Genomic DNA, 15,759 nt, shown 5'->3' with positions numbered 1-15,759 from the left:
TGTAGACAAGTCTTTCCCCTGCTGTTCTCATGATAGTGAATAAATCTCATGAGATCTGATGGTTTTAAAAAGAGGAATTCCCCTGCATAAGCTCTCTCTCTCTCTTTGCCTGCCGCCATCCATCTAAGATGTGACTTGCTCCCCCTTGCCTTCTGCCATGATTGTGAGGCCTCCCCAGCCAAGTGGAACTGTAAGTCCATTAAACCTCTTTCTTTTGCAAATTGCCCAGTCTCGTGGAAGGCCTTTATCAGCAGTGTGAAAATGGACTAATACAGGAAGAAAAGAAGGGCCTTAATACTAGAGGTCTGCTTTGGAATAAACTTAATGGGAACAGGATAAAGCAGTTGACATTTGACTTCGAGAATATTTGAAGATACATGCACACACACACACACACACACACACACACACACAAGCATGACTGTGTGCAGAAGCAAAATCAGAGAGGAGGAAAATTGGGGACACTTTTAAGGCTTAATACAATTACCTTACTGTATGAGTAAACATATAACTCAACTGGTGGCTTCAGTAGGACTTGGATGCACCAAGTTTCCATGACTATTCAGCATGTTGTGGATATTAGGAAGTTTTTCTTTTAACAGAGAAACTAAAGAACAGTGGTTAATCCAACAAGTGAATGAGTGGAATTTTTAAAGAGCTTCTATTGTGCTTGCAAATTATAAAATGTTATTATTTTCTAGCTCCAGATCCCTGGAATCTTGATATACTCTTATGTCTAGCTCCAAACCAACTGCACATGGCAGACAGTAGGGTTTCCCATGATAAACTTATATCAGTTTTAGCTTTCAGAACCTGGAAGAATGAGGCTGAAGAAAGATGCTTTCAGAATGTTACCATCTTAAAAGTTATGATTACAGGGAAATCTGTCCTTCAATTATCCTATTATTATTTATGAACTAATTTCTTTTTAACCGATAACCTTCAACTATACTTGTCAACTAAGTTGACACATTTCTGGATAAGCATCTGCCCTATCAGAACTTTGGGGCCACATACATTAGGAAATGATTTGTACTACCACTTTAGCTATTTGTATCACTATCAAGGATGGCTGAACATTCTAGGATGTTTCTTATTCTTTCCCAAATTTCATACTCCAAACATAGTTGGGGGAAAAATGTAGTAGCATGTGTGTGTGAAAGAAGCCAAAGGCATGACCAATTATGATAGTATAAAATGTCATTATTTCACTATAGAAATAATTGCAAGTAGAGTTTGAATAGTGTAATGTGAATTTTAACCTCAATCTAAGAAGACTGGAAAATTAATGAGGCCATTCTAGAGTCCAGGGATGGACAATGCGCTCTTGAAGCCCAGTGGTATTCTGATTGTCCTATAAGAGTTATAATAATTATAAATGATATTTTTGTCTCCTTTAACATATTGGCTCAAATATTTTACTTATTAGATCATAGCATTGTTTGTGGACCAGAGAGAATAAGGAGAGAGGTAACATTTTCAAGGTACCTATTGAACACTTAGCTGCTAGAATTCACTAAACTATAATGTCAAATTAGGGCCAGTAAGAAAAAAATTGTTCCTAAATTAAAATCCGAAAGTATAAAAAAGGATCTTATTTGGAGTGAATGCTTAAACTTTCCATTCTATAACTTAAGTAAAGTTGAGTTTGGAAAATTCCATTATATCCTAGTAGATTTTGCATATATCAATCTAACATTTTCTTGAAGCTGATGCTCCATGGTTCATAAATTCCATTTGCCTTTGTATCATTTATTTTGTTTTTATCCTCAACACCTTTGTATTTAGGCAATGGTAATAGTTTAAACCTACAATAACCTCAACCATTCCCTGCCATGCAGAATAATCACATCGTTACATCATCACATCACATCACATCACATCACATCACATCACATCACATCACATCACATCACATCACATCACATCACATCACACAGAGCTCTCTACCACCTTAGAGGCCTCACCTTTGTTTTATGGGAGGCTTTCAAGGGATTGACAAATAAGTAGAGATCCTGTGGTAGAGTCCAAGTTGAAATAGGAGAATGAGGACCTGTGTCTGTGTCTCCCACATCCCTATTAACTAGTGGTAAAATGCTGATCAATTGGAAATGGCCTTCCTTAGCCATAGTTTCTCTCCCTTAATGGAAAACTCAATATGCAATTCACCTGTTTGTTTCACGGGGCCATTGTCAGTATTACATAAAATAATGAATGATTTTGTTAAGTATTAAAGGTCACAAACCTGCAATAGTTACACATTCTGTGGGAAGCAGAAGAAGTGGTATTTCTTCACTTTTCTGAAGTGAAGTGGTCAACAGGCTTTGAATCAATTTAAAATTTTCAAATACTCATTTAAAAGAAAACCTAGAAAGAAAATTTGAAAACTCACAAAGATGAAAATAGTTATTTCCAAAACTTTTCTGTTTCTTCTGATAAATGTACTGTTTAATTCAATGTATTAAAATATGTATTTGAAAGAACAGTCCATCCCCTTTACCTGATTTGTATTTTTCCATAGCTCTTATTCTATTTTCTGTCCCTCATTTCACCCCTCCATATAGCATATAACACTACTGCATTCCCAGTGTTTGGGCAAGCTCGTGGCACTTAGTAGACTATTAATGAACATTTATTGAATGAATACATTAATGAATGAAGTAACAAGAACTATATGCTAAGTTAAATTAAACATTACTTCAAAAGTTATTCTACGTAGGTTTCTATTTACAGCAATAATGATTATATCATAATACAGATAATTTAAAAATAAGTTTTTGTGAAATCTCATTATGTTTAATAACCAATAATAATAGTTATGATTTATTTATAGCAGTACTGTGTGCCACATACTTATTTACATTATAAAGAACCTCAAAAGAGCTCCTCTCTTTCCTGAATGGTGAGAATTTGCTCCTCTTTTCACAGACGAGAAAACTGAGGTTCAAAAATGTAAGTCACTCAAAAGTCACACAGGGAGTGGGTAATGGGAGCAAGGATTTGAACTCCAAGTTTGGGTGGATCCAAAGTACCCATTCCACATTGTCAGTTCTTCCCAAAAGGAGATTAATCAAATGTGAAGTTTAAATGTCATTTAACCTTTGTCTGATAATGACTTTATTGCATCCTTATCCAGATAAACACCTTGGGAGAGATATTCAATTCTCATCTAACAACCATTTTCTCTTGGTGTTTGAAGACATTATGACACCCTATTTTTGGCATTTATTGCCATTCTGACTAGTCTACTTTTAATCTGAATGTCATTTTAATAAACTCCCCAGGTGATTTTCATGTAGGTGGTCCTTGAACTACATAGTGAGAAACTGATTCCAGAGGTAAAAAAGAGTCTCTGAGTTTCTGTGGAATCTTCCTCCCCAGGCTCTTCTGCTGGGAGGTTCCTGACTCTTCTGTGAAGAGAGCTGAGGTCATTTCCATTGAAAAGGCAAAGAAAATCTGGGCAGGTCAAACAACTGGTCGGTTAGCATCACAACCAGGGCTGGAAGCCCTTTCTTTTAACTTGTGCTAGATCTGAGCTCGTCAAACATAAGTGTGCATGCAAATCATCTGGAGATCATAAAAATGTAGATTCCAATACTCAGTAGGTTGAGGTGGAACCTGAGACTCTGCATTTTTAACAAGCTCCCAGGTGATGCCCACGCTGCTGCTCTTCAGCTCACCCTTTGAACAGGAAGCTGTTACATGGAAATAAGCTTAAAGGTTAAGGATTCAACACTCCCAGTAAAAACAAAGTTCCATTTTATTTCTTTTTTTTTTTTTTTTTTTTTTTTTTTGAGACGGAGTCTTGCTCTGTGCCCCAGGCTGGAGTGCAGTGGCACGATCTCGGCTCACTGCAAGCTCCGCCCCCACGGGTTCACGCCATTCTCCTGCCTCAGCCTCCCGAGTAGCTGGGACTACAGGCGCCCGCTACCTCGCCCGGCTAATTTTCTTGTATTTTTAGTAGAGACGGGGTTTCACTGTGTTAGCCAGGATGGTCTCGATCTCCTGACCTCGTGATCCGCCCGTCTCGGCCTCCCAAAGTGCTGGGATTACAGGCTTGAGCCACCGCGCCCGGCCCCATTTTATTTCAAGAACGATTATTGTGGCTCTAATTCAGATACACACAAAAATGATCCACTTTTTTCCCTCCACTTTACCAGTATTTACCAGGACAGAAACTGTATGAGGAATATTTAATATCAACTTTTCACAGGTTAACATGGTGGGTAAGAGCCTAGACTTGGGGTCAAACACACCTAGGCTATACTCTCAGAGTCACCACATACACAATGTGTGGCTTTGGACTAGTGGCTCAGGCTCTCCATATCTCATTTTCCCCATTCTTAAAATAATGATAGTGATCTTTCATGGTGCTGTTGTGAAGGTTCAAGTCCTATGTATGAGATATAGAGCACGGTGCCTGGTAAATAAAGTGTTACATAAATGGCAGCTATGCAAACTTTTAGCATCTTGTCCTGGTGTATCATCCTCATTCCAACATTCCTGAATTTGCTAATGGAGTCTATGCCCTTCAGGTTTTATAGGCACTAATCCTCTCCTCTTTTAACTCCCTCAAAGCATCGTTACAAGGCTTAAATGAATTAATATGCATAAAACACTTGGATCCGTGCCTGTCACAGAATTAGTACCCAAGATGACTTAGCTTTTATTTTTAGCACTTACTATAATGATAACTAAATCACTTTTGAGGGATTTTAAATTGCCTCTCCCCCCGACTGGATTGCAAATCTTACATGAGACCATGTTTGTTTTAGTTACCTCTGTACCCCAAATCTTAACATAATACCCAGTACCCAGTGGCTGCTCAGTATTACATAGAATGCACAACTGAATGAACATATGAACAAATGAATGAGTGAGCAAATAAGAAGACATTCTTGCCTTTTTGAAGAGATTCAGAGAAAAAATGTTTGAGAAACACTTTATTTGAGTGTGAAGGCAGTGGGAGAAAAAGAAAAAAATTATATCAGAGAACTGGTCTGGGGGAGGAAGGAAGGAGGGTGTCTTCCAAATGCCTCAGAAGATGAGGAGTTTATAAATACCACTCAGAGTGAAGAGGTGAGCTGAGGGAAGGAGTCTGGGAGAGGAATGCCAGCAGATAATGGTCTTTGAAAAAAATTTGAGCTAACCGAGTTTTCTAATCAAATGTGTTAGGAGATGCTTTGAGGTAAATAAAACATGAGAAATGAGAAACCCTTGAATATCCTATAGTGGGGGCTAATGAGAAACCCAGAGCAGGCAAAGAGAAGCTTTCTCTGAGCATCTGTACTTGGGGAGAAAATTATGATTTGTCAATTCCACTGAGGAGTTTCCAGGATCGTGTTGAGAGGGGAGAGGGTTAAAGTCACAGTGTTAGAAACTGATGGGCAAGGTCCAGGTCCTGTCAATCCCTGCCCCCTCTGCCCTGACTCCACAACAAATGGGTAATGGCAGGACTGATGGGTGTAAAGGGGTCCTAAGAAAGTGGAAAGGAAAATTCAGGGGCATTACTAAGATGAGCTAATCATAGGGAATGGCTTTATACATATTGCATGTGGTTTTATTATAGTTATCCTTCAGTGATGATTCTCTGTCCCTGCAATTTATAATATGGCATAAATCTCCCCTTGAGATGGAATGACCCAGCAAAGCGTTTCCAGACTACTTTAGACCCATCCCATAACTGCAGTGATTTTCCTGGTAGGCTGGGGAAATGGTTCCCCTAACCTGAAGCATTCATTGAGGGCATGAAATGAAAACTGATAGCAAAATGGACTTTGACTTACAGAGGAAGAAAATAACAATGCTATTGTCCAGGCCTGCAGTTTCAACAGTACTTTCCCATTTCATCTATGACAGCAGTCCTCTTCATCACTCTGGGAAGGTACTCGTTATTACTCATAATGGTACTCATTATTTCCATTTTACAGATGAAATTACCAAGGCCCCAAGATGGCAGATGAATTGTCTAAGGCCATGCATACCCCTGTGTCGCAGAGCCGGAATTTGGACCTATTTCCTCTCTTTGCAAGTTTGAGTGCTCTGAGGCAATGCAAGTAGAAGATAGTTTTCTTTTTGGGAATGCTGCCAGAGCAATATACTTGAAAGGCCTTTTATCTTTGCAAATGTGCCAAGGGTCTCGATAATTACAGATACCTTCTAACAGCTCATCAAAAGATCAAGGATATGGGCCCACATACAGTGTGAGCCCCGTCTCCTGGCAAACTCCTGCATCTTTTCAAGCTCAGGAGCGTGTGTGACAAACCCACTGCAAACCACCACCTGCCTTTTACGTGTTTTGCATGTCTACCGGTCTTCTAAGAGCCATCTAGGAGGACACGCTCTGTATCTTTTAGTGAGGCTGAAATTTGGCTAAAGTAACCCCCAAAGATGTTTGGGTATGTCCAGTTGAAAAACCAGAAACCTGCCTCAGGTACCTAGACATCTGCTTATAACCCAAAACACATACATTTCTGATTTGAGCCAGATCCATATGCTGGCCTTCCTCTGTTTAAAATGGTTCTTCAGCTCACTGGGCTGGAAGGAGATTGAGCTCTTCTGTTGTCTTCCTTTTGCATCAAATTCACCACAGGGCTTGGGCAATTCAACCCATCTTTTGGGGCTTCAGTATTCTGACTTAAATAAATTAAGTTTTAATGGTGTACAGTCACCAGCAAGAGGTCAGATAGTTTGAAGATATTATCTGCTTCCTGCTTGGATGCTGACTCACACACCTGATCCATCAGACCTCAAAACCCACACTCTCTCTACTGTGGTAGGCTGATCTCTAGGGCTTCTTGCAGCTTTTGCAATAATCACTCCACATTCCCTAAACTTCTGGGGAGACTCTAAGAATGTATGTGGGCAGTCCAAAACCACTCAGCTAATAAACACTGAGTAAGAAAGCCAAGCCTGTAGACCTCAAATTCCCTAACTACTGCTGGGCTGCCCTTATTGAGATGCTTCAAAGAGAAAAAGTGTATTTTAACCCTACTTACCTTTTTCCCCATTAAATAGAATAATTGTGTAGAAAAACACTGGTTTTGGCTGGGCGCAGTGGCTCATGCCTGTAATCCCAGCACTTTGGGAGGCCAAGCAGGGTGGATCACGAGGTCAGGCGATTGAGACCATCTGGCTAATAAGGTGAAACCCCGTCTCTACTAAAAATACAAAAAATTAGCTGGGCATGGTGGCGGGCTCCTGTAGTCCCAGCTACTCGGGAGGTTGAGGCAGGAGAATGACGTAAACCCAGGAGGCGGAGCTTGCAGTGAGCCGAGATCGCACCACTGCACTCCAGCCTGGGCGACAGAGGGAGACTCGGTCTCAAAAAAAAAAAGGTAAAACACTTGTTTTAAGCCAGGACATGTGAGTGCGAATCCAGGTTTTATCCTTTATTAGCTGCAAGACTTTGGGTTTGTAACCATGTAAATGTCCATTTACTCACCTGTTGAAGGTGATAATATTTTAATATTGTCTTACTAGTTGGCTGCTAGAATCAAATAAGATAATGTAAGCTACACGAATGTGGTAAAGTGTTATGCAGAGGTAAGGGATAGTAATAGTAAAAGGACTTAGAGATGCCTTACTTATCTTTGTTGGCAAATGTTACATATTCAGGGAAAGCAACTTAAAAACCCTAGGGTAAACCATGCAGCAGAATATCTGAAAGAAAGAAAAGTAGAAACGTGATGGGAGGATTTGGTCAAAGGTGATGGTAAATCCTGCGTTTCCTGTCGTGGTTCTCAGCCAGGGGCAATTTGGCAATGTCTGGTGGTAATTTTGGCTGTCACAACCTGAGGGTTTGGTGGGGGGATTGCTACTGACACATAGTGGGTAGAAGCCAGGGATGCTGCTTAACATCTTATAATACATAAAACAGCTCCTTAACAACAATGAAGTATCTGCACCAGAATGTTAATAGTACCAAGTCTGAGAAATCCTGGTCTATTAGAAGTTCCGTGAATCCAGGAACTAGTATATCTTGTTTATTTCTGTGCCGTAGCATCTAGCAGTGTACTTGGCTTAAAGAGGGCACCCAATATATAAATATATTTATTGAATAGATAGATGAGTGAGTGAATACCCACAGAAAACCAGATAATGCAAGTTAGATCTATTTCAGATTGCCAGGGAAAATCGTAGTTTCTTTAGTCACCTACTCTGTTTATTCTCTATCTTCTTTACTTTTCTTTCCTGTCAAATCTTTTTTCCCCTTCTTTCCTCTCCCAATACTGTCCAAGAATGAGAATGGCCCTATCAAATCTGAGAATGCCTAGAAGCAATAAAGAATGCTTATAAGACACACACACTGCAAAACCTTTTCTAGCTCCCTGCTTCCTACCACTCCATTTCAGCAGACAGTAATCACATCAGTAAATAAGTGGATTCACTCTTGTTCCCTCACTGAGTATGAACATATAGGACCAAAAGCACATATTTCCTGCAAATGCCTTACTAGAACACTTCAATTATGTGTTTAAGAAAACACATCCTGGGCCATGAAATAGAAATGAAGTTGAGGTGAGAAAATGGAAAAATGGAGGCATTTAGTTCTGGGAATGCAGAAATTATATCTATTTGTTCATCACTGTATCTCCCATGCCTAGCATGGTGCCTGGCACATGGTAGGCATCCTTAAATATTTATTAAATAAAAAAATAGACGGGGTGCAGTGGCTCACGCCTGTAATCCCAGCACTTTGGGAGGCCGAGGTGGGTGGATCACGAGGTCAGGAGATCAAAACCATCCTGGCTAACATGGTGAAACCCCGTCTCTACTAAAAAAAATACGAAAAATTAGCCAGGTGTGGTGGCGGGCGCCTGTAGTCCCAGCTACTTGGGAGGCTGAGGCAGGAGAATGGCGTGAACCCGGGACATGGAGCTTGCAGTGAGCCGAGATCGTGCCACTGCACTCCAGCCTAGGCGACAGAGCAAGACTCCATCTAAAAAATAAAATAAAATAAAATAAAAATAGATGACGTCCACATTCCAGACTTTTTCTAAAATCTTCCCCCAATTAAAAAAAAATGTTTTTCCTCTGCCATTCAATTTCTTATGAAGGTAGTTTGAATGTCATAGGTTCTGCAAAATCTTATCCATTTTCCTCCCTCATGGAGATCTAAAGCCAGATAAAGATGTGTGGGTTCAACATTGAGAATTGAGTGTCAATATGGTGACTTAAGAAGTCCTTGAAATAATAATTCATATTTGACACATACATTCTGAAAGCCATATTTTACCAGAAATAAAATGAGCCCAAAATCTTTGTTGTATCTTTGCCTGTAAGTCTACATTGAGACAATGTGTGGTAATTTGGGAGGATTTAAAGATTCTGTAAGGCCGGAACGATGGCTCAGGCTTGTAATCCCGGCACTTTCGGAAGCCGAGGTGGGAGGATCACCTGAGGTCATGAGTTCGAGACCAGCCTGGCCAACACAGTGAACTCCCGCCTCTACTAATAATACAAAAATTAGCTGAGCATGGTCACACATGCCTGTAGTCCTAGCTACTCAGAAGACTGAGGCAGGACAATCACTTGAACCCAGGAGGCGGAGGTTGCAGTAGGCTGAGATTGCACCACTGCACTCCGGCCTGGGGGACAGAATGAGGTTCCATCTCAAAAATAAATAAATAAATAAATAAATAAATAAATAAATAAATAAATGTTCTGTAAGCAAGGCTAAATAAGTATACCAGTAGCAAACTTTTATGCCCAACACATCATTTCCCCCAAAAGGCAATAATGACATGATCATCCACTTAGATTGGCCAACTCAAAGCTCCATGGTAAACTGATTACCTGTGTTGTGAATAAGCTTTCTAGAAACTATAATGAAACATGTTTGGAGTTGCTCCTGAACAATTTTCCATTAGTACTTTTGGATAGAATTTGTGTTTAAAAAAAAAAAAAAAAGATCACAGAAAATATATTAATTATGCAAATCCATTAGTCTACAGAGTGGAGAGACTGAGGTGTTTCCATTTTCAAACACTGAATCTTTAAACATTTAAAGACACATTGATGACCAAGAGCCTCTTCTAGAAGATTTAGTGCTTCATGTGCTGATTTCAGGCTCAAAATATTCACTGACTTATTTTCTTACACAAGAATGTAACAGGACCACAAACTCTATTTGTACACCAGTCTAGAATGTTTAACGAAAAATGCAAGATTAGTCCAAGACTAATTATGTGTTAACACCAGATGCTTTCTCCATACTTAACAGATAATTTTTAAGTGCTTAACGATCAACATGTTTAAGTACACACATCTGTAGCCAAAGAAAGGGCAGGATGAAACACAGGCAAGATGGAGTACAATCCTCAGTACTATTGATTTGGAATTTAGTCACCCCTCTGAAGAAAGCAGTATCTTCTATCTAGGGACTGAAATATGATATACTTTATAAACTTGTCTATAAGATTAGTTTTTAGGGATAGCCTATATTTGATGAACTCTGTGGTTGAGCACAACATATTTTTTTAAAGTAAAAGTTTTCATTTGATGGCTGTTAGTATATTTAGAACTCTCATAAATGCTGTTGGAAAAAGCAAATTGATTTGAATTTATTTTTCAGTATTGGCTCTAATACCACAGTTTCTGACTAAACCACTCAATTATGACTTTTTTTTAAGAACAAGAAAAAGACATAATCTAGAATTGAGGAGTTACCCAAGCTTGCCTCTGACAAAAATGACTACCATTGTGGAAATGTATTTTATTGTGTACTGCAGTCTGAACTCTTTAACTAACTGGGTGCTTACACCAAGAGTAGCTCAAAAGCTGTTGCTTATTAGACACAGCAGATCACACCAATAACTCAATATTGTGTTAACCACTTCAGAAATTGACTCAGTTCTTCCAATTTGTGGTGGGTGGTTTTTGTTTGTTTGTTTGTTTTTAAGATCCCTCTGAGTTTTGGTAAATTTAGCAAAGGTGTTGTGAGCTAGGTTCTGTCTTCTAGCAACATTTTCATCACTCATAATCCTTTCTCATAATGCAGCACTTTACAGGCTCACTTTATGACTGGAATGCCCTGCTTCTAGTCCAGAAGCTGCCACTTGAGGAGACATTTAAACTTATTGATTATATGTCAGTTGCATTTTCCCCCTATAAGATCCATCTGAATTTTATTGGCTCAAGTGGATTTAAAATGGGGAGCTCAGTGCTCAGGTGCAAAGGAATGCATTTGGGGACTCTGAATTTCGACTTTGTCACGCTTCTCAGCATGCTTATTGGCAGCTGTGTTCCTTTTTAAACTACCCAGGGGAGATAGACACTTCACAGTATTCAACCTGAAGTGCTACCTCAGCCCTTTCCAGCTAGCCAAAGAATAGAAATAATAATAATAATAATAAAATCATGGTGGGAGTAAAGGGAAGGTGAGAATTTTATAAAGCTCTCCAAAAATGATTCAGTTGTAATGCTTTTTATATTTTGCACCAATGACGAACCAGCTGCCTTGAGATATTGATATTTCTAAGCTATCGTCACATCTTTATTTTGACTTTATGTCCAAAAACTGAAGGTCAAAGGAATTGATTTACTTTGATCAATTAAAAGATCTACCTTGATTTAGCCACTTCTGCATAAATTTTACCCTAGGTGGGCTCATTTAGTCACACTCACATCTTTGTATCTGCTCAAATTGAGTGGAAATAAAACACATATTCTTCAGTTTCAAAGACATGCTTAGCTCGGAGTCATAACGGCATAGACTGAGAAGAAGGAGACTACCTTGTATCAAAACAGGGAAAAATAGGATGTTTAACTGTAGGTCCCTGGAAATCATTTCAGTCTAGGCATTCGTTGTAGATTGTACCAATGACAGATGGGAGGGAGGAAGAGCAGGACTCTGGAATGAGCCTGCCTGGTTCCGAGACTCATCCCCATCACTGTGTTTCTTCAAGTAAGTTACATACTTGTCCTACGTCTCCATTTTCTCATCTGTAAAATGGGGAGGTAATGTTATGGCCCTCATAGAGTGCTTGTCAAGATTACAGGAGATAAGCCATGTAAAATGCTTGGCACAGTGCCAGGCATATAGGATGTATTTACTAAATGGAAATGACTTTTGCATTCTTCATTATGCTAAAAAGAAGAGAGGAGCTCATTGTGAAATTTTAAAAATCTCTTTATTGTTTCCCCCAAATGACACAAGTCTTTAATTCTTGGAGGAGATTATGACAGATTTTCTAGTTATGGCATTATGGACCTTTCAGAAGTGATACTTGTAAAAACTGTGCACATTGGCTCTAACTCAAACTAAGGATCCTGACCTTTTAAAGATACAGATGCCTTGTTGTTCCTCCTGTCTGGGCCTAAGTATGCTTGGAGCCCTAACACTTCTGTAAACCAGGAGACTGGAGGAAAAGGCATAACTTTCACATGCAGAATGCATGCTGCCACCTCAAGTTTCATTAATTTATATTACTGAATAGCTTCAGAGGATGATAAGCTCTGTCTATAGCAAATGACTTTATATACAACCTGTTACAGCCATGAAAGGAGAATGATTATATAAAATATATTATATAAAATATTAAGGGACGTTGAGGGACTGGATGTGCTGGGGAGGGGAACAGGTGATGTTCCGTGCTGGTGAGTTTACTTAGCAGTAATTGGCAACAGCCCAGGGATAAAAGTTTTTTTTTTTTTTTCAACAAATTATCTGCTAAGATACACTTGGCTCCAGCTAAGGTTTATGTCATCTGAGGCTGATATTAGGCACATGCTTATTGGGACCTGTAATAAGGCAATATAATAACTTGGGTGGGTTTGGGGGATTAGTCTATTTTTGAGGCTGAGTTAGATTGATCAAAATTCAGTCTATTTGTCAAAATGAGTAGCTTCACTGGAGTGTGCACAGGGTGTGTGAGTCGTGGCACATCCAAAAGGGAGTAGATATGAAGGTTAGTGCACTCCCAGACAGGCATTCTGAGCTGTCATAAGACTACTTCACAATCTGAAAAATTGCTATTCTGAAAAAAACCTATGCCTACAAGCCTTAGGCCTGCATGATATTCCCAACTTTACTCTCAAAATCTCTGAAAAATGTACAGTCAGACCTCCTCTTGCTTCACATGCCACAGTGCCTTTAACTTTCATCATAAATCTATTCTCCAGCTCATTTCACCGAGAAAAATACTATGCAGATTTGTTGATTGTGTAACAAAAAGAGAAGATTAAAGCATCAGTTTGTTTCCATTAAAGCAATTATTTAATCATCTTATCATCCCTGTCAAGAATAATTATATTAAAAGACTTTTCCCCAGACTTCTGAATTAACAACGAAGAATTCAGACCATCTCTTACTCTCTGAACAAAAAGAACGCAGCTAACCAGGTAATGCATTTAAAAATCATTTCTAGCAATGGTGACCGGACAGTCATTTTGCAATAGTTAAATTTAATAACAGCAACTTTTCTCCTGATTAGCTTCACATATAGAAACACAGGAGCCCGGACTGGGCATCTGACAGATGGTGGCAGAAATACACAGTGCAAAGAAAGACGAAAGAGAAGCAACAGCCACTTGTGATTACAGCTTTTCATGGCATGCTAGGACTTCATTTAGTGATCTGAATACTTTTTCTAAATTCAATTCTTTTAGTGTGTGCATCCAATCGTAGGGGAAACTCATTCATTCTACATACAGCTATAAGACCTTATGAAGCTAGCACCTTTCAGCACAACATATAATATTTGGTAGCTGTGGATGGAGTTTAAGTAATTCTCACTCTGACACTGACGAAGAAACTTTAATTAAAATGGTAAGCAGGTTGCAGCACAATGAATGTATTTAGGATATTAAACACTCCAAAGATGGGGGTAGGGTAGAATGACATTACATTTTTATAAAGCAAATATAAGTTTGCTTAAATAGTTTCCTTACTATGTTCCAAGAAACCCAGCACATACTTAAACAGCTAAAGTAAGCATTTCACTATCAACACAGCCTCTTTGGTTTTTAAACATACAAATCATAAGAAAGCAAAGTCAAGAAAAAGAGATATTACCACTAAAGACTTAAAAACTGATATTTGGAAAGAAAAGTGTACAATCCAAATGTGCCTATGGAGACACACACATGCACACACATATCCCCACAGCCAGCTGTAAATCAAGATAGCTGCAAACTTACCGGAGCAAATATCACCATACACATTTACAAAAGAATTGATAATCCAACTTCCCTCTCCTGAAAGAAAATAGAGGTTGTCTCATACTAAAAATAAAGCTTCTCTGTCCACAGCACCAGCCACTTGTCCCTCTTTTTATGAAGCAAAGAAGGAGAAGAAGAAAATCAATGCAGAGGGAAAGTGAGATGTTATACCAATCAGATAGCAGCTTCAGCCTCATTTGCAGAGAGATGGCAAAACGGTCATATTATTAGATGGTGACAAACCACAGCTGAGTACGGGAACCTGATACTCCCCTCTGGTGAACGCCGCCTGCTTGGTGGGGAGGTGGCTGCCACCATGGTGAGCTCCCACACTTGGCTCTTGGCTCACAACTGGAAGTGCAGGACTGCTTTGCACAAGCAGGCTGCATCACCAACAGAGGCACCATCTCCTCTTTACTCTGCCAGCCCCCTCCTCCTGCAAGCACAGTGCTTAAAAACAAACTAGATTTTTTTTTTAAAGCCAGAATTTTGTGTTTTAAGGGTATGGGGAAAAATGATGGTTTTATAAAATCTTATGAATAGATTTGCATAGATTAAGTAAACGTTGATATGTTTGTTAAAAAAAATTGCCCTTGTTTTAATGTAAATGCAGAGATGTTATGCATAATCCCCATTTGGGAAATTCATACACTGCCCATAAATAATCATTAAGGTGATGTACTGGAAGACAGGCTTTTAAGACTCTGGCAACTGTAGAAGGGACAGATTACAACTTGGTTGCTCACTCATCACAGGAGTGTTACTTAAAGACGTCTCCTGCAAAATCTCAAAATTAAAAAGGTTTCAGATGCTTAAGTGCAATCTGGATCTGTTGTTTTCTTCAAATAAACCTCTGTAGGAAAGAGTTGAGCTCGACTACTTCGAAGGGCCCAAAACATAGCACCTTGAGGCAATGTGTGTTGGGGGCGTTTGTACCAAATTCTTGGAGAGGCTGCCACAGGTGACATGTTCTCACCCTGGCATCCTGAGGACAATTTTTCCCCAAGGTGGATACCACAGCACAGGGAAAGGACGTCTGTCTTTGGGTCCCCACTCAGTGCAGGAATGTTGTCAGTTTGGCTGAGATGTCTCTGCTTTATCTTTTGTACAGCTGGTGATGACTCAACTGAAATGCACAGAGGCTGGTCACATTTTTTATAGGGATTAATTTGTTGTTAATTTGGAGTCATTCGAAGTCTTTTATTGAGGTCCCTCTCTCTGTGTCTCGCTTTCCTTCCTATCTCTATCTCTTTGTATCACTCTCTCTCCTTCTCTCTCACGCATGCGCGTGTGCACACACATACACACACACACTATCACTACCATATCACAGCCACCACCATCATCTCTCTCTTACTCCCTTTCTTCCTTTTCTTATACACATAGTAACAACTTGGTGGATAGGGGGAGGTTGGGGGACCAAACAAAACCACCAAAAAACCATAATGAGGAGTCAGGCAACTTGGGTTCTAGTCCTGGTCTCCCACTTACTAGTCATGTGACCTGCGCATGAGCCTTAGTTTCCCCTCTGTAAAATGGCTACACTTATGCCTCATAGAGGCTTCTCTCCCCTTTGGTGGACACACCTTCTGGTAA

At 39.5% G+C, this 15,759-nt stretch overlaps 1 protein-coding gene across 2 annotated transcripts in view; it reads right to left on the bottom strand.

Annotated features, from left to right (window-relative positions):
• Positions 1 to 15,759, bottom strand: part of LOC105483272 (synaptoporin) — a 331,537-nt gene that overhangs the window by 156,211 nt on the left and 159,567 nt on the right. Inside the window, exon 1 of one of the 2 annotated variants that reach the window (XM_011744062.3) lies at positions 14,143 to 14,528. The exons of the other annotated variant lie outside the window; for it this stretch is intronic. Within the exon in view, the coding sequence (XP_011742364.1) occupies positions 14,143 to 14,166 (24 nt within the window). The 5' untranslated portion in view covers positions 14,167 to 14,528. Of the gene's footprint in view, positions 1 to 14,142; positions 14,529 to 15,759 lie in introns of those variants that run through there. 2 annotated transcript variants of the gene reach the window in all.

This window comes from Macaca nemestrina, chromosome 2 (assembly GCF_043159975.1).
Source record: "Macaca nemestrina isolate mMacNem1 chromosome 2, mMacNem.hap1, whole genome shotgun sequence".
NCBI lineage: Eukaryota > Metazoa > Chordata > Mammalia > Primates > Cercopithecidae > Macaca > Macaca nemestrina.
This window is presented reverse-complemented; position numbering and strand designations above follow the sequence as displayed.